Below are 22,881 nucleotides of genomic sequence, written 5' to 3' on the forward strand. Positions count from 1 at the left end.
TCTTACCCCCTTTGCTTTTACAATGGCACATGCACGCATTCCGCCAATCCTCGCACCCCTCACCATGAGTCATACAACATAAATAACCTTCCCCAACCATCAACAATACAGTCACCCCCCTTTTTTAAAAAATTTCCACTGCAATACCATCCAACCTGCTGCCTTGCCGCTTCATTTTCCCGCAAAGCTTTTACACCTTTTCTCTTTTTACCAAATCTTTCCCTAACCCCCCCCATTTGCACACCACCTTGCCCAAAAACCCCCTAAATCTGCACTCTTCATCAAACACATTCAAAAAAACCTTCAAAATACTTACTCCACCCCTTTCTCACATCACCACTACTTGTTTTACCCCCCATTTGCGCCCTTCACAAAGTTCCCTTTTGCCCCTTGTCTTTCGCACTTTATTTCCCCCTTCCAGAACTCTTTTTATTCTCCCTAAAATTTAATGATACTCTCTCCCCCAACTCTCATTTGCCCTTTTTTTCAAAATCTGCACCTTTCCTTGACCTCCGTCTCTTTCTTTTAACAAAGTATAAAAAAAAAAAAAAAAAGAAAATATATTTTTATTTTTTCATTTTGCTTTGTCGCTTCTCCCGCGTTTGGGTAGCCAAGGAAAAAAGACAAAGAAATGGGCCCAAACCACCCCCCTACACATGATATAAACCACAAACCCGTCCACACACGAAATAACATACCTATACATCTCAATGCACATAAAAATATACACACGACACATAAAATATCCCATCCCAAAGCAACTCTCGCCTTTTTTCTTCCCATCCCCCGACCCCTCCCACACATGAAACCCCCCCCCCCCCCTCATGGGTGGCGGGTTTTTCGCTAGGAAAAAACAACAAAGGCCTCATTCGTTCACACCATTCTCACGTCATCAAAAATCCCGAAACCACAGCTCCCTTTCCACATCCAGGCCCACACGCTTTCCCTGGTTTACCCCCCAACCTTAACTTCCTGATTCAATCCACAGACAGCACGTCAACCCCCGTATACCCCATCGATCCAATTCACTCATTTCCTTCCCGCCTTTCACCCTCCTGCATGTTCAGGGGCCCCCATCACTCAAAATCCTTTTTACCCATCTTTCACCCCAATTTGGTCCCCCTTCTCCTCATTTCCCCCCACCTCCGACACATATATCCTCTTGGGCAAACTTTCCCCACCATTCTCTCCCGTCCCAGACCATTTTAAAACACCCCTTCGCTCCCAAACCCCGCCTTTTTATTTCCACACATCTCTCTTACCCACAAAATTTACTCGATCAAACCCCCACACCACACATTGTCCTCAGACATCTCATTTTAGCACATCCACCTCCTGCACAAACTCTATCCAAGCCCATGCCCGCAACCTACAACATTGTTGGGAACCACTATTCCTTTAAAAATACCCATTTTTTCTTTCCGAGATATGTTCTCGACTTCCACACATTCTTTAAGGGTCCCAGGTAATAATATTTTTTTTTTTATTTTTTCTTTTCGCTGTGTCCCCCGTTAGCAAAGTACCAAGGGAAACCCGACAAAAGAATGGCCCAACCCACCCACAAACATGTATAACTTCATGCCACACTCGCACATATACAACCTATACACTCACATACAAATAAACTGCACAGACATATACTATAACACATATAATAATTCATACTGTCTGCCTTTATTCTTTCCCCTTGCCTCCCACCACACATGAAATGACAACCCCTTCCCCGCATGCCATGAGGTAGTGCTAAAAAAGACAACAAAGGCCACATTCATTCACATTATCTCCAGTTTTAAAGTATGATCACCAAAACCACGCTCCCTTTCCACATCCGGGCCCCACAAAACTTTCCATGGTTTACCCCAACCTTCACCCCGGGGGTCATTTCATTACAGCACGTGACCCCCAGTATACCACATTGTTCCAATTCACTGCTAGTAAGCAGAGTTTGTAAACAACCCCAAGCTCATATACAGATACTAAAATACATGACTAGTTATACAGACCTAGGACCCATATTATTGGGCTCCTGCAGCTTCAAGGTTGTGCTACAATCAGGAGTGGGGAAATAATGGATTCCTCTAGAGTGAAAAACTCCTTGATGGGACTGAAGTTCTCTTCACCTGTTGGTGATGATACAAACACACTAAAGATTAATTTCCACTTTTTCTTGCCTATTAGTGGTTCAAACCCAAATAATGCCCTTCCCCAAACTACCCCACTACCTTGAATACATTGTAGCACCTTTTTTTAATCAAGTTTTCCCAATCGCATAATTTAGCACACAATTGGAAAAGCTTTTCATTATTATACCTTTAACTGCCACATTACTCACTCTTACATTCAAATCTTGTGCCATTTATATTTGATCCCTTGCATCAAAATAGGGACCCCTCTCAGCTTTTCCCAAAACACATTTATGCTGTCATTTCTTCACCAGATGTGTAGATTGTTTTTTTTTCCCTTTCTCTTTAGAAATGCAGTTTTTTTTTGTGATTTATGAAATTTTGATTTTAATTGAAAACAAAGTGCCGGGATGAAATTCCTTTTCATGTTGAATTGACCTGAATGATACTTGAAAGCGCAGAAGCAGTGCCTGGATGAAATTTTTTGTCATTTTAAATTTGACCAAAAATGAATTGGGCCTGTAAGGGATGACAGAAGAATCGTAGCAACCTCTCCACTTTTGACGGGCACATAGATAATTAGAGGCACGAATCTCGTCATTTTTTTTGTGAAGTACAGATGATTTGCTTTGAAGCATAACCCCACCCCCCCATATTGTCCTTTAAATTAGAATGAAAATCATTAAGTGAACACTGGATGATTTAAATTTTGAAGGTAGGCTGTTACTGGGACAGGATGAAGTTACTTTATTAACAAAGCAGATAAGTTTCTTAATAAAAGGATTCAAGCCAAATTGCTCTGAATTGGAAGTTTTTGTTTTTTTACAGGGTAGTTAAAACATCACGGGCCCAAAGAATCCCCTAATTTTGGGCCATTTGTTTTGTTTATGAAGACATGAACCAAGACAAACAAACAAAATAAATGAGGCAATGAAAGTTTGGAAACAATATGTGTGAAGTAGTGTTGATCAATTATGAAAAATAGGGTAAAAGAAGATGTGGGGTAAAGAGATGTAGGAGAGCTGAAGAGGGGTGCGCAAAATTTGGGTGTAGTAGAGGTCATAAGACGTATACATTTGGGAAAAGGAGGGACAAGGAAAAGTTTTAATCCCCTTTTGTGTGAAAAATTTTCATTATCTGTAAATAGTGAGGGCACAACAACTTAGAGATTATCACATGATTGAAAGGGAGAAAATGAAAAAAAGGGAAATAATTAAAGAAAGGAAATGAAAAAACAATTATAGGTTTTGACTCATTGAAAAGGGTTATGAGTGTGACATGCAGAAACTTTCCCTTTTAGAAATGTTCACCAGTAATGGAGCCTTTGCTGAAAACCACCCTCTTGAGGGAGTTCTCAAGGGGAAAGAATGCGGAGATACTGGGGGTTTAAATAGATATTTTGTATCCTTGTGTGCCATAGTAAATGAGTAAATTTTATGTCATACTACAAGATGAAATGGGTTTCTTTGGGGGAAATTTCTCGTCATATGTTCTGTAAGCTCAGGGCACTATATTTGTAACAAGTCCATGTATGTTTTTAGTGCATTTTAATTCCTTACTTGGCTAAAAGTTTTTATAAAACAAAATAATTCTTTTGCACGTTCACGTCATGACTCTGGTAGTTCTGTTTAAAAAGGGGTTAGTGGCATTTTGGGCCCACTGATTTTCGGCGCTCATTGTCATTTTAAACCAATTGTCAGTCCTATCCTCGACGGCAGTAAAATGGGGGAGATAAAAGGCATGATGCTTCTGTTCCAGTTTCATCAAAAAGCATTTAGTACCCAAAAGCCTTGTTTTCTCAACTAAATGTAAACAATCACCCCAACAACAGGGGGATATTTTTATCACAAACTGTTTTTTAAATTTTATTATGTATTTATTTTATTTTTCATTTATTATACTTAATTGCGTTTTATGCGTCAGCCAGGTAGGCAAGAAAAAGACAAAAAATGGCCCAGCCCTCATATACACACATATCTATATTATTTTATTTATATTTATTTATATTTCTGTTTCCCCATTTTGAAAGTTAAAATACAAGGGGGGAGGGTTTCTAGCCCCCCCGCTCCCATCCCCTTTACACCTTCACACATGTGAGGAATGTGGGAAGTATTTCCCTTTTCCCCCTACCCCTACTCCCCTATCCACCCACATGCCCCAAACATTCATTTCCAGCACATCCACCCTCCTCCGCACAAATCATCAATTTGGCGGAGGAGGGTGGATTCTGGAAATGATCAAAATAAAGATATTTATTTTTATTTTTTTGCTTTGTCGCTGTCTCCCGCATTTGCGAGGTGTGCAAGGGAAACAACAAAGAAATGGCCCAACCCACCCCCATACACATGTAAAACATACACATCCACACACGCAAATATCATACCTTCCATCTCACTGTACACATAAATACACAACAGACACAACATATATACCCATGCACACAATTCACACTGCTCCCTTTTATTCTTTCCCATCGCCACCTCCCACACAGGGAAAACACCCCCCTCCCCCCCTCATGGTGCAGTACCTAGGAAAAGACAAAAAAGGCCCCTTTTGTTCACACTCAGTCTCTATCGTCATCAATAATGCCCAAAACCACGCTCCCTTTCCACATCCAGGCCCCACAGAACTTTCCCATGGTTTAACCCCAGTGCTTCACATCCCTGATTAAATCCACAACAGCACTCAACCCCGGTATCCACATCGATCCATTTCACTCTTTTCCTTTGCCCCCTTTCACCCCCTGCATTTCGGGGCCCCGATCTCTCAAAATCTTTTTCACTCCATCTTTCCCCCCAAATTTTGGTCCCCACTTCTCCCTCGTTCCCTCCACCTCCGACACAAAATCCTTTTGGTCAATCTTCCTCACTAAAAACCCTCTCCATGTGCCCAAACCTTTTCAAAACACCTTCTTCTGCTTTCTCAACACGCCTTTTTTATTTCCTCACATCTCCTTACCCTTACATTACTTCCCGGGTCAAACCACCCACACCACACATTGTCCTCAAACTCTCATTTCCAGCACATCCACCCTTCTGCGCAAACTCTATCCATACCCCACGCCTCACAACTATACAACATTGTTGGAACCACATTCCTTCAAACATACCCATTTTTTTGCTTTCCGAGAAAATGTTCTCAACTTCCACACATTCTTCAACCCCCAAATTTTTCGCCCCCTCCCCCACCCTATGATTCACTTCCGCTTCCATGGTTCCATCCACTCCAGATCCACTCCCAATATCAAAAACCTTTACTTCCTCCGTTTTTCCCATTAAAACTTCCCTCCAAATTGATTTTACCCTCAACCCACTGTACCTAATAACCTTGCTCTTATTCACATTTACTCTTAACTTTCTTTTTTCACACACTTTACCAAACCAGTCCCACTTCTGCATTTTTCTCACATGAACACCACCACGCTGTATCATCAGCGAAAAACAACACTCACTTCCGGCTCTCTCACCCCAAAACAGACTTCATACTGCCCCTTTTTTTCCCAAAAACTTTTGATTCACTCCCTAACAACCCCCCCCATAAACAAATTAAACAACCGTGAGCCCATCATACACCCCTGCCGCAAACCTACTTTCACTGAGAACCAATCGTTTTCCCCCTTTTCCTACACTTACACATGCCTTACCCTCGATAAAAACTTTTCACTGCTTCCCCATAAAGGGAAAACATACAAATCCATTTGCTTTTCAAAGTATTTCTCACATAATTCTTCAAAGCAAACACCTGATCCACCTTTACCACTTCTGAAACCACCTGCCTTCCCCAATCTGATGCTCTGTAAGTCCTTACCCTCTCAGTCAATACCCCCCATATAATTTCCCGGGAATACTCAACAACTTATACCTCGAAATTTGAGCACTCACTTTTATCCCCTTCACCTTTGTACTATGGCACTAGCAAGCATTCCCCAATCCTCAGGCACCTCACCCTAGTCATTTTTTTTTTTTCTTGCTTTGCGCTGTCTCCCGCATCTGCGGGTACCCCAAGGGAAAAAGACGAAAAAAATGCCAACCCACCCCCCTACACAGATATACATAAATCCACACACGCAAATATACATACCTCACAGCTTTCCATGGTTTACCCCCAAACCCTTTACATGCCCCGATTCAACCCACTGACAGCACGTCAACCCTTATACCACATCGACCAAATTCACTCTATTCCTTTCCCCCTTTCACCCTCCCGCATGTTTTAGGCCCCCATCACAAAAATCTTTTTCACTCCATCTTTTTACCTCCAATTTGGGCTCCCACTTCTCCTCGTTCCCTCCCCCTCCACACAATATCCCCTTGTCAATCTTTCCTCACTCATTCCTCCAGTGCCCAAAAACCCTTTCAAAAAAACCCCTTGCTCTCTCAACTACGCTCTTTTTATTTTTTACCTCTCCTTATCCTTACGTTATTATCGACAAACCACCTCACACCACACATTTCCTCAAACATCTCATTTCCAGCACATCCATCCTCCTGCCACAACTCTATCCATAGCCCAAGCCTCGCAACCATACAACATTTTTGGGGAACCCACTATTCCTTCAAACATACCTATTTTTGCTTTCCGAGATAATGTTCTCACTTCCACACATTCTTCAAGGCTCCCAAATTTTCGCCCCTCCCCCCCCCTATGACCATTTCTGCTTCCATGGTTCCATCCACTGCCAATCCACTCCCAGATACAAAAACACTTTACTTCCTCCATTTTTCCCATTCAAACTTACCCCCCAAATTGACTTCCCCTCAACCCTATCTCCCTAAAAACCTTGCTCTTATTCACATTTACTCTTAATTTTTCTTCTTTCACACCTTTACAAACTCATCACCATTTCTGCAGTTTCTCACAGAACACCCACCACGCTGTATCATCACAAACAATAACAGACTCACTCCCAACTCTCTCATCCCCACAATTTCATACTTGCCCCTCTTTCCAAAAACTCTTGAATTCACCTCACTAAAAACCCATCCATAAACAAATTAAAAAACCATGGAGACATCACACACCCTTGCGCAAACCTACATTCACTGAGAACCAATCACTTTCCTCTCTTCCTACACGTACACTCCTTTAAAACCTCGATTAAAATTTTTTCACTGCTTCTAACAACTTGCCTCCCACACCATATTTCTTAATACTTTCCACAGAGCATCTCTATCAACCTATCAAGCCTTCTCCAATCCATAAAGCTACATAAAATCCATTTGCTTTTCTAAGTATTTCCACATACATTCTTCAAAGCAAACCCCTATCCACCTCCTCTACCACCTCTAAAACCACACGCTCTTCCCCAATGATCCGACATGCCTTCCCCTCTCAATCAACACTTGTTACCCCTCCCCAATTTGCCCCCTTCAGAATTCCCTTTTGCCCCCTTGTCTTTCGCATTTTATTACTCCTTCCAAACATTTTTTTATTCTCCTAAAATTTAATGATACTTTTTTACCTAAACTCCATTGCCCTTTTTATCACCTCTTGCCCCTTTCTCTTACCTCCGCCCCCTTTTTTTAAATACATCTCCCAGTCATTTGCATTTTTTCCCCTGCAAAAACGTCCAAATGCCTCTCTTTTCTCTTTCACTGAAATCATACTTCTTCACCCCCACCACTCACTACCTTTTCTAATCTGCCCACCCCCTATGCTTCTCATGCCCAAGCATCTTTTGCGCAACCCATCCCCGCTTCCCAAATACATCCCTTTCTTCCCCCACCCCCTTACCCCCCTTGTTCTCACCTTTTCCATTCTGAAATCAGCCCCCTGGTACTTCCTCACACAAGTCCCCCACCCAACTCACTTACCTCACCCCCCCTTTTCCCCCAAAACATTCCCCTTCTTCTCTGAAAACCTCTCAAATCCTCACCTTTGCCTCCACAAGATAAGATCAAACACCCCCAGTTGCCCCTCTCACACTTAACATCCAAAATTTCTTTTTCCCCCACCCCTATAAATTAACACTTCCAATAACTTCTCCCCACCCTCTCCTACTTACATATGTATACTTAGTATATGTATCTTTTTAAACCAGGCATTCCCAATACCAGTCCTTTTTCAGCACAAAATCTACAACCTTCACCATTTCCATTTACAACACGAAACCCCATGTACACCAATTATTCCCCCAACTGCCCATTCCCACCTTTGCATTCAAATGACCCATCACTAAACCCGGGCTCTTGCATCAAAACTACTAACACTCTCACTCCCGCTCCCAAAACACTTGCCTCTCATGGTCTTTCTGTTCATCCCGTGCAAAGCACCAATGATCACCCATCTCTCCCATCCACTTTCAGTTTTACCCAATCAATCAAGTTTACTTTTCTTATACTCTATCAATACTCCCCCGCATAAAGCCCATACCCGCCATAACTTAAATACATTTAACAAAACAACATATCTACACAGACTAAACACATTTCATATTCATACTTTCTGCCTTATCCTTCCCCCTTTTCCACAACCACAGCTCCCTTTCCACATCCAGGCCCCACAAAACCCTTTTCCTGGGTTTACCCCAAAACCTTACCTTCCCTGGTTTTTCCCTGACAGCAAAGTCGACCCGGGATACCCATGTTTCCCAAATTTACTCACTCTTACATTCAAATCTTGTGCCATTTATATTTGATCCCTTGCATCAAAATAGGTGACCCCTCTCAGCTTTTCCCAAAACACACTTATGCTGTCATTTCTTGCACCAGATGTGTAGATTGTTTTGTTTTCCCTTCTCTTTAGAAATGCTAGTTTTGTTTGTGATTTATGAAATTTTGATTTTAATTGATAAACTAGTGCCTGGATGAAATTCCTTTTCATGTTGAATTGACCTGAATGATACTTGAAAGCGCAGAAGCTAGTGCCTGGATGAAATTTTTGTGTCATTTTGAATTGACCTTAATGATATTAGAGAGCCTAGTAACTGGATGACAGAATGAACTCGTAGCAACCTCTCCACATTTTGACTGGCACATAGATAATTAGAGGCACGAATCTCGTCATTTTGTTGTGAAGTACAGATGATTTGCTTTGAAGCATAAGCCCACCCACCCATATTGTCACTTTAAACTTAGAATGAAAATTCATTAAGTGAACAGCTGGATGATGTGATAAATGTTGCAAGGTAGGCTGTTACTAGGACAGGATGAAGTTATCTTTATTAACAAAGCAGATAAGTTTCTTAATAAAAGGATTCAAGCCAAATTGCTCTGAATTGGAAGGTTTTTGTTTGTTTACATGGTAGTTAAAACATCACTGGCCATTGAATGCCCTAATCTTGGCCATTTTGTTTGTGTTATGTATAGACATGAACCATAGACAAACAATACAGAAGATGAATATGATGGCAATGAAATGTTTGAGAGCAATATGTGGTGTAAGTAGTGTTGATCAATTATGAAATAATAGGGTAAGAGAGAGATGTGGTGTAAGAGGAGTATGTATGAGAGAGCTGAAGAGGGTGTGCTGCAATAGTTTGGATGTATGTAGAGGATGCATAAGACGTATACATGTTGGAAATGGAGGTACAAGGAAAAGTTTAATCCATCTTTTGTGTGAAAAATTTGCATTTAGTCTGTAAATAGTGAGGGCACAACAAGCTTAGAGATGTAGTCTACATGATTGAAAGGAGAGGAAATGAAAAGAGAAATGATTTAAGAGAAGGAAATGAAAAATCAATTATAGGTTTGTGACTCATTGATATGGATTATGAGTGTGACATGCAGAATCTTTCCCTTATATGATAATGTTCACCAGTAATGGAGACTTTTGCTGAAAGCCACCCTCTTGAGGGAGTTCTCATAGGGAATGAATGTCGGAGATACTGGGATTTGAACATAGATATTTCGTATCCTTGTGTGCCATAGTAAATGAGTGAACTTTTATGTCATACTACAAGAGTGAAATGGTTGACTTTGGGTAAATTTCTCGTCATATGTTCTGTAAGACTCATGGGCACTATATTTGTAACAATGTCCTAGTGTATGTTTTTAGTGCATTTAATTCCTTACATGTGGCTAAAAGATTTGATAATAACAATATAATTCTTTTGCAGCGTTCACGTCATGACTCTGGTAGTTCTGTAAAAGGTGTTAGTGGCAGTGGCCCTACTGATTTGCGGCGCTCATTGTCATTTAAGTCCAACTTGTCTAGTCCTAGTCAGCGTCGACGGCATGTAACTGGTGGAGATGAAAAATGGCATGATGCTCTCTGTTCCAGTTACATCAAAGAGTACATTCAGTACCTACAAAGCCTTGGTTTTCTCATGCTAAATGTAACACATACACCCCAACAACGAGGGTGAGTATTTGTATCACATACTGTTTTTTATTGTAGTTATGATATTTATTTATTTATTTCATTTATTATACTTAATTGCTGTTTCATGCGTCAGCCAGGTAGTGCAAGGAAACAGACAAAGAATGGCCCAGCCACTCATATACACACATATCTATATTATTTATTTATATTTATTTATATTTCTGTTTCCCCATTTAGAAAGTTAAAATACAAGGGGGGAGGGTTTCTAGCCCCCCCGCTCCCATCCCCTTTAGTCACCTTCTACGACATGTGAGGAATGTGTGGGAAGTATTCCTTCTCCCCTATCCCCTATCTCTCCTATCACACCACATGTCCTCAAACATCTCATTTCCAGCACATCCACCCTCCTCCGCACAACTCTATCTATAGTTGTGCGGAGGAGGGTGGATGTGCTGGAAATGATCAAATATAAATGATATTTATTTTTATTTATTTTGCTTTGTCGCTGTCTCCCGCATTTGCGAGGTAGTGCAAGGAAACAGACGAAAGAAATGGCCCAACCCACCCCCATACACATGTATATACATACACATCCACACACGCAAATATACATACCTATCCATCTCACTGTACACATATATATACACACACAGACACATACATATATACCCATGCACACAATTCACACTGTCTGCCTTTATTCATTCCCATCGCCACCTCGCCACACATGGAATAACATCCCCCTCCCCCCCTCATGTGTGCGAGGTAGCGCTAGGAAAAGACAACAAAGGCCCCATTTGTTCACACTCAGTCTCTATCTGTCATGCAATAATGCCCAAAACCACAGCTCCCTTTCCACATCCAGGCCCCACAGAACTTTCCATGGTTTACCCCAGATGCTTCACATGCCCTGATTCAATCCACTGACAGCACGTCAACCCCGGTATACCACATCGATCCATTTCACTCTATTCCTTGCCCGCCTTTCACCCTCCTGCATGTTCAGGCCCCGATCTCTCAAAATCTTTTTCACTCCATCTTTCCACCTCCAATTTGGTCTCCCACTTCTCCTCGTTCCCTCCACCTCCGACACATATATCCTCTTGGTCAATCTTTCCTCACTCACTCTCTCCATGTGCCCAAACCATTTCAAAACACCTTCTTCTGCTTTCTCAACCACGCTCTTTTTATTTCCTCACATCTCTCTTACCCTTACATTACTTACTCGATCAAACCACCTCACACCACACATTGTCCTCAAACATCTCATTTCCAGCACATCCACCCTTCTGCGCACAACTCTATCCATAGCCCACGCCTCACAACTATACAACATTGTTGGAACCACTATTCCTTCAAACATACCCATTTTTGCTTTCCGAGATAATGTTCTCAACTTCCACACATTCTTCAAGGCTCCCAGGATTTTCGCCCCCTCCCCCACCCTATGATTCACTTCCGCTTCCATGGTTCCATCCACTGCCAGATCCACTCCCAGATATCTAAAACACTTTACTTCCTCCAGTTTTTCTCCATTCAAACTTACCTCCAAATTGACTTGACCCTCAACCCTACTGTACCTAATAACCTTGCTCTTATTCACATTTACTCTTAACTTTCTTCTTTCACACACTTTACCAAACTCAGTCACCAGCTTCTGCAGTTTCTCACATGAATCAGCCACCAGCGCTGTATCATCAGCGAACAACAACTGACTCACTTCCCAGGCTCTCTCATCCACAACAGACTTCATACTTGCCCCTCTTTCCAAAACTCTTGTATTCAACTCCCTAACAACCCCCTCCATAAACAAATTAAACAACCGTGGAGACATCATACACCCCTGCCGCAAACCTACATTCACTGAGAACCAATCGCTTTCCTCTCTTCCTACACTTACACATGCCTTACATCCTCGATAAAAACTTTTCACTGCTTCTGCCATAAATGCTACATACAAATCCATTTGCTTTTCTAAGTATTTCTCACATACATTCTTCAAAGCAAACACCTGATCCATCCATCCTGTACCACTTCTGAAACCACACTGCTCTTCCCCAATCTGATGCTCTGTACAGTCCTTCACCCTCTCAGTCAATACCCCCCATATAATTTCCCAGGAATACTCAACAGACTTATACCTCTGTAATTTGAGCACTCACTTTTATCCCCTTCACCTTTGTACTATGGCACTATGCAAGCATTCCGCCAATCCTCAGGCACCTCACCATGAGTCATTTTTTTTTTTCTTGCTTTGTCGCTGTCTCCCGCATCTGCGAGGTAGCTCAAGGAAACAGACGAAAGAAATAGCTCAACCCACCCCCATACACATGTATATACATACGTCCACACACGCAAATATACATACCTACACAGCTTTCCATGGTTTACCCCAGACGCTTCACATGCCCTGATTCAACCCACTGACAGCACGTCAACCCTGGTATACCACATCGATCCAATTCACTCTATTCCTTGCCCTCCTTTCACCCTCCTGCATGTTCAGGCCCCGATCACATAAAATCTTTTTCACTCCATCTTTCCACCTCCAATTTGGTCTCCCACTTCTCCTCGTTCCCTCCACCTCCGACACATATATCCTCTTGGTCAATCTTTCCTCACTCATTCTCTCCATGTGCCCAAACCATTTCAAAACACCCTCTTCTGCTCTCTCAACTACGCTCTTTTTATTTCCACACATCTCTCTTATCCTTACGTTACTTACTCGATCAAACCACCTCACACCACACATTGTCCTCAAACATCTCATTTCCAGCACATCCATCCTCCTGCGCACAACTCTATCCATAGCCCAAGCCTCGCAACCATACAACATTGTTGGAACCACTATTCCTTCAAACATACCTATTTTTGCTTTCCGAGATAATGTTCTCGACTTCCACACATTCTTCAAGGCTCCCAGAATTTTCGCCCCCTCCCCCTCCCTATGATCCACTTCTGCTTCCATGGTTCCATCCACTGCCAGATCCACTCCCAGATATCTAAAACACTTTACTTCCTCCAGTTTTTCTCCATTCAAACTTACCTCCCAATTGACTTGACCCTCAACCCTACTCTACCTAATAACCTTGCTCTTATTCACATTTACTCTTAACTTTCTTCTTTCACACTCTTTACCAAACTCAGTCACCACCTTCTGCAGTTTCTCACATGAATCAGCCACCAGCGCTGTATCATCAGCAAACAATAACAGACTCACTTCCCAAGCTCTCTCATCCCCAACAGACTTCATACTTGCCCCTCTTTCCAAAACTCTTGAATTCACCTCACTAACAACCCCATCCATAAACAAATTAAACAACCATGGAGACATCACACACCCTTGCCGCAAACCTACATTCACTGAGAACCAATCACTTTCCTCTCTTCCTACACGTACACGTGCCTTACATCCTCGATTAAAACTTTTCACTGCTTCTAACAACTTGCCTCCCACACCATATATTCTTAATACTTTCCACAGAGCATCTCTATCAACTCTATCATATGCCTTCTCCAGATCCATAAATGCTACATACAAATCCATTTGCTTTTCTAAGTATTTCTCACATACATTCTTCAAAGCAAACACCTGATCCACACATCCTCTACCACCTCTGAAACCACACTGCTCTTCCCCAATCTGATGCTCTGTACATGCCTTCACCCTCTCAATCAACTACTTGTTATCACCTCCCCATTTGCGCCCTTCACTGAAGTTCCCTTTTGCTCCCTTGTCTTACGCACTTTATTATCTCCTTCCAAAACATCTTTTTATTCTCCCTAAAATTTAATGATACTTTTTTACCTAAACTCTCATTTGCCCTCTTTATCACCTCTTGCACCTTTCTCTTGACCTCCTGCCTCCTTATTTTATACATCTCCCAGTCATTTGCATTATTTCCCTGCAAAAACTGTCCAAATGCCTCTCTTTTCTCTTTCACTGATAATCATACTTCTTCATCCCACCACTCACTACCTTTTCTAATCTGCCCACCCCCTATGCTTCTCATGCCACAAGCATCTTTTGCGCAAGCCATCACTGCTTCCCTAAATACATCCCATTCTTCCCCCACTCCCCTTACCTCCTTTGTTCTCACCTTTTTCCATTCTGCACTCAGCCTCTCCTGGTACTTCCTCACACAAGTCTCCATCCCAAGCTCACTTACTCTCACCACCCTCTTCACCCCAACATTCTCTCTTCTTCTCTGAAAACCTCTACAAATCCTCACCTTTGCCTCCACAAGATAATGATCAAACATCCCTCCAGTTGCACCTCTCAGCACGTTAACATCCAAAAGTTTCTCTTTCCCACGCCTATCAATTAACACGTAATCCAATAACGCTCTCTGGCCATCTCTCCTACTTACATATGTATACTTATGTATATGTATCTTTTTAAACCAGGCATTCCCAATCACCAGTCCTTTTTCAGCACATAAATCTACAAGCTCTTCACCATTTCCATTTACAACACTGAACACCCCATGTACACCAATTATTCCCCCAACTGCCACATTCCTCACCTTTGCATTCAAATGACCCATCACTATAACCCGGTCTCTTGCATCAAAACTACTAACACTCTCACTCAGCTGCTCCCAAAACACTTGCCTCTCATGGTCTTTCTGTTCATGCCCAGGTGCATATGCACCAATGATCACCCATCTCTCTCCATCCACTTTCAGTTTTACCCATATCAATCTAGAGTTTACTTTCTTATACTCTATCACATACTCCCACCGCATAAATGCCCATACCCGCACATATACTTGTATATACATTTCAACATATACATACATATACGTACACAGACATATATACACATGTACATATTCATACTTGCTGCCTTCATCCATTCCCATTGCCACAATACCACAGCTCCCTTTCCACATCCAGGCCCCACAAACCTTTCCATGGTTTACCCCAAACACTTCACCTTCCCTGGTTCAGTCCATTGACAGCACGTCGACCCTGGTATACAGCATCGTTCCAATTCACTCTATTCCTTGCTCGCCTGTCACCATCCTGTATGTTCAGGCCCTGATTGCTCAAAATCTTCTTCAATCCATCCTTCCACCTCCATCTGGCTAATAATCAATAACTGTGTCCCCAAACCCATGGGGTGGATCAGGTACATACAGGCTCTCAGATTACTTGCATATCTTGAACCTACATACAGTATGTTAAAGTAGAACCTGAACTTCCACTCTAGTAGAAGTGCTACATACTTTTACAGTTTTTACCCAAAGTTGATTCCTCAAGTGAGATTGCATTCTCCATTCATACAGCTCCACACACACACACATACACACACACACACACACACACACACACACACACACACACAAAATATGGCTTCCAATGCTTCCAGGTCCAGCTTCCCACAAAATTAGACTGTCCCCTAGTGTCTGGAATGGAAGTATGCAGTTAGTAAATATTTGCTGATATGTTCATTGAATATGTATGATTGTTATTCAATTGTAAGAACTCTTTTATCTTTGATAACTAGTCGCAGCAATGGCCGAGAGTCAGAGAACCGCGGTGTCCATGTAAAGGAAGTACGATTTAATGAACAGGTCACTAAAGAGTCTACTTATTTACTGAAGAATGTCCTAGGCGGTACTATTCTTCTGGAAATTTTCTTCTCAGAGCCCTACTTCTCAGCAAAGGTAAGGACCAAGAAGTTTTGTAACTTTTTTGCAATAGTCTTTAAAAGTTAAAGGTTTTTGTGTACACCACATGGTTTGTGTGGATGTGACCATAAGACCAATATCCTCTCCATGGTTGAAGAGCCACATAAGTAATGGGGTCTCCAACTTGCAGAGATCATTTCTCTTTATTCTTCAAAACCCACCTTTTGCATATGCCATATCATATGTCCAAGAATTTTATATTGGAGTGCAGTTTTTGGTGCAGTTTTGGCATAAGATGTTAGAAGTGTAGCATATGATTTTGGAATTTGTGCCTTGAATGTTTTGTGATAATGAATTTTGCTTATAAATGTTTATATTTCAGTTTTGGTAATATGAATTGTAGGTATGTAATCAGTTACTATTTTACCAGAAGCTATGATTGTGTATCATATGAATAATTTTCTTGAGTTCTTGTTTTTCTTTTTGCAGATATATGTATTGGAATCATGTAGACTAGAGGGGAAAAAATTGTCCTCACAGGTCAGTGCCAATTTGGTATTCTGTTGAGCTATGTAGATGAGATAGTTTGTGTGTATAATTATAGATACTATTAAACCACTCTAACCATGTTTTATTGCTTTTGTTAAAAAAGATTTCTTTTTGTAAAGGATTGTAAATGAAATGCACTCTATGCATGAAAATTACTGTATATGATGTAGAGGACTGTGCAGTGTGTGTTGCATTCTCTTATGTTCACAAACTGATTTTGTTGTAATGAGTGTTTTAGGGAGTACACTTAAAGAATTAAAAACTGCAGTGATAATTTTTATATTCACTTTATAGAAACAAACTTAAGAGAAGTTTTGAATAGGTACAGCTAAGAGCAAACTCTTACTGATGACTATATGGTAAGTTGTATTCTTTATATTTTATTAGCTGGTTACATACAGGAATTATGAAGTCTGTGTCTGTGCAATTACGTGTGTGTGCACTTGGGGAGGGGGGTATTGCTAGACTCTTCCTGTAGGTGGTAAGGTTGTGAGTAAGAGGTCACCTTTGGTGAGGCTTCATTGTCAATGAACTAAAAGGAGTAGAGTCTCATCTAAGAAGTTCCCATTCCAGAGGAACCCATCATGAAGTTGCAGGAGTCTCATAAAAGGGGTCATAAGGTTGATTGATATAAAGTATAATGATAAGTGGAGGGATTTTGAACCTTACATTTTTGTCATGCAGACTTCAGTTTTTCATTGCTGTCTTCATTTACTTCATTTTTGCTCTACATGTTTCACATATCCATTACTGATATATTTCCTTGCATCCCTCCTGACACTTTTTTTCTAGCTTCCAAGTAAGTCCTCTTCTTTGAAAGTTACCCCTGACCGTATAAGATGGTCTTTGTTAACACCCTTGCAATCCTCTAGAAATTGTCTTTATGTGTTTATATGTTTGTATGTCGGTAATCTTTGACACCATTCTCATTGGAGTTGATGAGGTCCATACGGTGGATTAGATGCATTTAGCTTATTAATTCATTCATACACTTTATCAACCCATGTCCAGTTTGGTAAAGTGAAATATGAACTTCCACATTGTGCTTCTTTTTCACTTTGCACACTGAATTATTTCATTGAAACCAAAGTTTTTTTCACACTACCATCATATGAAATGCTCCCATTTTATTTGATCCCAAATCACTTCTCTTGCATTTTTTTTTTTTTTTTTTTTTTTTATACTTTGTCGCTGTCTCCCGCGTATGCGAGGTAGCGCAAGGAAACAGACGAAAGAAATGGCCCAACCCCCCCCCCATACACATGTACATACACACGTCCACACACGCAAATATACATACCTACACAGCTTTCCATGGTTTACCCCAGACGCTTCACATGCCTTGATTCACTCCACTGACAGCACGTCAACCCCTGTATACCACATCACTCCAATTCACTCTATTCCTTGCCCTCCTTTCACCCTCCTGCATGTTCAGGCCCCGATCACACAAAATCTTTTTCACTCCATCTTTCCACCTCCAATTTGGTCTCCCTCTTCTCCTCGTTCCCTCCACCTCCGACACATATATCCTCTTGGTCAATCTTTCCTCACTCATTCTCTCCATGTGCCCAAACCATTTCAAAACACCCTCTTCTGCTCTCTCAACCACGCTCTTTTTATTTCCACACATCTCTCTTACCCTTACGTTACTTACTCGATCAAACCACCTCACACCACACATTGTCCTCAAACATCTCATTTCCAGCACATCCATCCTCCTGCGCACAACTCTATCCATAGCCCATGCCTCGCAACCATACAACATTGTTGGAACCACTATTCCTTCAAACATACCCATTTTTGCTTTCCGAGATAATGTTCTCGACTTCCACACATTTTTCAAGGCTCCCAAAATTTTCGCCCCCTCCCCCACCCTATGATCCACTTCCGCTTCCATGGTTCCATCCGCTGACAGATCCACTCCCAGATATCTAAAACACTTCACTTCCTCCAGTTTTTCTCCATTCAAACTCACCTCCCAATTGACTTGACCCTCAACCCTACTGTACCTAATAACCTTGCTCTTATTCACATTTACTCTTAACTTTCTTCTTCCACACACTTTACCAAACTCAGTCACCAGCTTCTGCAGTTTCTCACATGAATCAGCCACCAGCGCTGTATCATCAGCGAACAACAACTTGCATTTTATCTAAAATAATACTTGCCTGTGTAAGTTCTTTCACACACCACAGTCTATCTTTATTCCTTTTAGCTTCAGCTATACTATGGTATATGTTCATAATGCTCCCAGCCATGTGCTTTACCTGACCATATCAAACTAAACGTTTTCATCCATCTGCCTTTCTCATAGTTTTTTTCAAATATATCCTGAATATCTCTATTCTGTACTCATATCTCTCCTCTTAATTGCAGCTTTATTGATTTACATACTCTTGTGTATTGCTCTTGTCTTTTACCTATCCTCATTAGTATAAATGTAAGTTTGGCATCCATTCATCAGAGCTGGGAGAAGTACTCCTTCATTCAGGCCTCTTACAAGCTGCACTTATAATATTTCCCTTCACCAGAGCTGTGTATAATTACCAATTTGTAATTACCTGTGTGAACAGTTCAGGAAAGGAGTTCCACACTTGAAGGTTCCATCTTAAACTTTCTCTTCTATTGTGCATTATTCTTAACTCTTGCAAGAATTCAAAATTTCATTAGTTATTCCATTCATCCACTACTCAGACGGTATGGAAATACTTTCACTCATCCTTTCTAACAAATGTCTTGCTTATTTTCATGTTATAACTACAGATTGTTCTGTCGTTACATTTGAGCATGAGCTGTTCAGTGTCAGCAATGTCATTCTCTTTCTTTAAACATTACGATCAAGTTTAGGTGCAGTATTTGTTGTCCTCTTCTGGACCTTTTTCTGTAGGTGTTTCTTTAAACACAGTGACCAGACTTGAGAAGCATATTTAGATTTGAGTTAAATGTACATTATGAACAGCTTGTTGAACATTTCCCTCTCCATTTATTTAGATGCAGTTTTTAGTTTATCTTTGTGAAGTTGAGGAAGAGCTATTTTATTACCTTCATTATTCACATGTTGTGTCCAAGTATGCATGCATGTCAAGAGGTGAGAATGAGGGACGACCTGATCATAAGTGATTAAAACAAAACTGATGATGTAAACAATGAGGTCTTCCAAGCATGTAGGAATAAAACATCCAGAGAACATAACATGAAATTAAGAAAGATACTTATCAAAGATGTAAGAACTACTTTTATAGTATGAGAGTGGTGGATGAATGGAATGAATTAAATGAGCATGACATGAATGGAGAGAGCAGGCAGATGTGTAAAAGGTTGTGCTATATAGCAAAGAATGCTCAAGAGATGGAGCTCCATATAAGGCTCATGGTCCTGATGAAATGTCCCCACGTGTGCTGAAGGAATGTTTTGAGGCGCTTGTTAAATCAGTCAAAATATTGCTCTGTAAATTGTCTGAGCAAAGTTTAGTTCCAAAGGTATGGAAGAGGGCTAATGTTGTGACTCTATTTAAGAAGGTGATTGGGAAATTGTGCTGAACCACAGGCCATTCTCACTGAACAAGAGGGGTTTGTGAAACACTGGAAAAGCTAATCAGTAACCAAATGAACAATTATATGAAAATGATAAGCTTTTACAATATGAGGCAACACAGTTTCAAGGAAAGGAGTTCATAAAATAATAAGCTTTCACAATATGAGGCAACACAATTTCAAGGAAAGGAGTTCATAAAATAATAAGCTTTCACAATATGAGGCAACACAATTTCAAGGAAAGGAGTTCATGACCAATCTTTCAGATATCTATGAAAGGTTGAGATGCATTATAGATTAAAAAGAGGGATAGTTATGTATACTGGGTGTTCTTGGACTGCCAGAAAGCCTTTACAGTGTACCCCAGTGAAGGATGATAAAGAAGATGGAGCTTCAGGCAAGTACAAGGTGTAGGTTCCTTTACTAAATTGAAGATAACCTTAGTGGAAGGGAGCAAAGGATGCAGGTGAGGGCTGCAAATTGGGCTGCAGTCACAAGTGACATGCTGCAGGGATCAGTCTTGAGTCCATTGCTGTTCTTGGTGTATGTAAATGACATACTTGATGGATTGGATGATATTATTTCTGTCAATTTTTATACCTCCCAAGACTTCATCCCCCTTCTGTCTTGTTGATGGTTGTGCATTATTCTTCCACAGTGAAAACACTTTTAAATTTATCATTCTGTTTCTCATATTTTTGTATTATCCTCAAGAATTCTTCCTTCTTTATCCTTTAGCTTGATTAGCTCCTCTTTAACTGATGGCTTGTTCTTATAGAATGCTTGGATTAGGTCTGGATTTTTTTTTTCATTTTCCACAATGCTCTTTCTAAAATCTTTCTCTTCCTCCCATACCATGCAGAAGTCAATCCTTGCTCTCCTGTATCTTTCATAGCTGACTAGCTTCAATGTCTTTTTCATCTTCTACTTGTACATGCCAGAGCTGTTTTGCTTTATGACATTTCCTATTGAACTATATCTCCTTCTATTTCATTGCTCCTCCTTTGTTGGCCCCTACAAATATCTGTGTTCAGGTTTTATGATTGAGTTGCATTTTCATTTCTCAATAAACCAGTTGTTTTATTAAGTGTTGCATTGTCTGGTTCACACAAATGGAACATATTTTTACAAAACAACCTTGAGGAGACCCCTAAGCAATTAGTAATGATAATGATAATAATTTACTCTCAGCTTTCGTCTTTCACATACTTTATCAAAGTCAGTCACCAGTTTCTGCAGTTTCTCACCCGAATCAGCCACCAGCACTGTATCATCAGCAAACAACAGCTGACTCACTTCCCAAGCTCTCTCATCTGCGAAAGACTGCATACTTGCCCCTCTCTCCAAAACTCTTGCATTCACCTCCTTAACAACCCCATCCATAAACAAATTAAAAAACCATGGAGACATCACGCACCCCCTGCCGCAAACTGAGCAAATATGAATAAGAGCAAGGTTATTAGGTACAGTAAGGTTGAGGGACAAGTCAATTGGGAGGTACGTTTGAATGGAGAAAAACTGGAGGAAGTGAACTGTTTTAGGTATCTGGGAGTGGATTTGCCTGCGGATGGAACCACGGAAGCGGAAGTGAGTCATAGGGTGGGGGAAGGGGTGAAAGTTCTGGGAGCATTGAAAAATGTGTGGAAGGTGAGAACATTATCTCGTAAAGCAAAAATGGGTATGTTTGAATGAATAGTGGTTCCGACAATGTTATATGGTTGTGAGGCGTGGGCTATAGATAGAGTTGTGCGGAGGAGGGTGGTTGTGTTGGAAGTGAGATGTTTGAGGACAATATGTGGTGTGAGGTGGTTTTATCAAGTAAGTAATGAAAGGGTAAGAGAGATGTGTGGTAATAAAAAGAGTGTGGTTGAGAGAGCAGAAGAGGGTGTATTGAAATGATTTGGTCACATGGAGAGAATGAGTGAGGAAAGATTCACAAAGAGGATATATGTGTCAGAGGTGGAGGGAAGGAGGAGAAGTGGGAGACCAAATTGGAGGTGGAAGGATGGAGTGAAAAAGATTTTGAGTGATCGGAGCCTGAACATGCAGGAGGGTGAAAGGTGTGCAAGGAATAGAGTGAATTGGAATGATATGGTAAACCGGGGTCAGACATGCTGTCAGTGTGTTGAACCAGGGCATGTGAAGCATCTGGGGTAAACCATGGAAAGATTTGTGGGGCCTGGATGTGGAAAGGGAGCTGTGGTTTTGGTGCATTATACATGACAGGTAGAGACTGGGTGTGAACGAATGTGGCCTTTGTTGTCTTTTCCTAGCGGTCGCTACGTCGTGCGCGTGCGGGGGTAAGGGGGTTGTCATTTCATGTGTGGCAGGGTGGCGACGGGAATGAATAAAGGCAGCAAGTATGAATTATGTACATGTGTATATATGTGTACGTCTGTGTATGTATATATATGTATACGTTGAAATGTATAGGTATGTATATGCGCGTGTCTGGACATGTATGTATATACATGTTTATGTGGGTGGGTGGGGCCATTCTTTCGTCTGTTTCCTTGTGCTGTCTCAGTAACACGGGAGACAGCGACAAAGTATGATAAATAAATGAATTGATAGTGAAATAATAATGATGGTAATAATAATGATTAATACTTTATTTAGTCATTTTGTAATATGTTATACAAATTGAAAATTTTTGTGGATCCAGAGCCATGTTGTAATACACATTCAGTCACATACACAAGGTAAAATTGACCATACTGTTGTCCTCAGTGTCTGTTCATGGATGGGTGTGTTAAGAGGTGTGGTGTGGACAGT

At 41.0% G+C, this 22,881-nt stretch overlaps 1 protein-coding gene across 1 annotated transcript in view; it reads left to right on the top strand.

The window, feature by feature from the left end:
- Positions 1 to 22,881, top strand: part of LOC139761194 (KICSTOR complex protein SZT2-like) — a 388,469-nt gene that overhangs the window by 323,229 nt on the left and 42,359 nt on the right. Inside the window, exons 63-65 of the mRNA XM_071685224.1 lie at positions 10,180 to 10,424; positions 15,898 to 16,057; positions 16,511 to 16,561. Of these exons, the coding sequence (XP_071541325.1) occupies positions 10,180 to 10,424; positions 15,898 to 16,057; positions 16,511 to 16,561 (456 nt within the window). The remainder of the gene's footprint in view (positions 1 to 10,179; positions 10,425 to 15,897; positions 16,058 to 16,510; positions 16,562 to 22,881) is intronic.

This window comes from Panulirus ornatus, chromosome 39 (genome assembly GCF_036320965.1).
Source record: "Panulirus ornatus isolate Po-2019 chromosome 39, ASM3632096v1, whole genome shotgun sequence".
In the NCBI taxonomy this organism is placed as follows: Eukaryota; Metazoa; Arthropoda; class Malacostraca; order Decapoda; family Palinuridae; genus Panulirus; species Panulirus ornatus.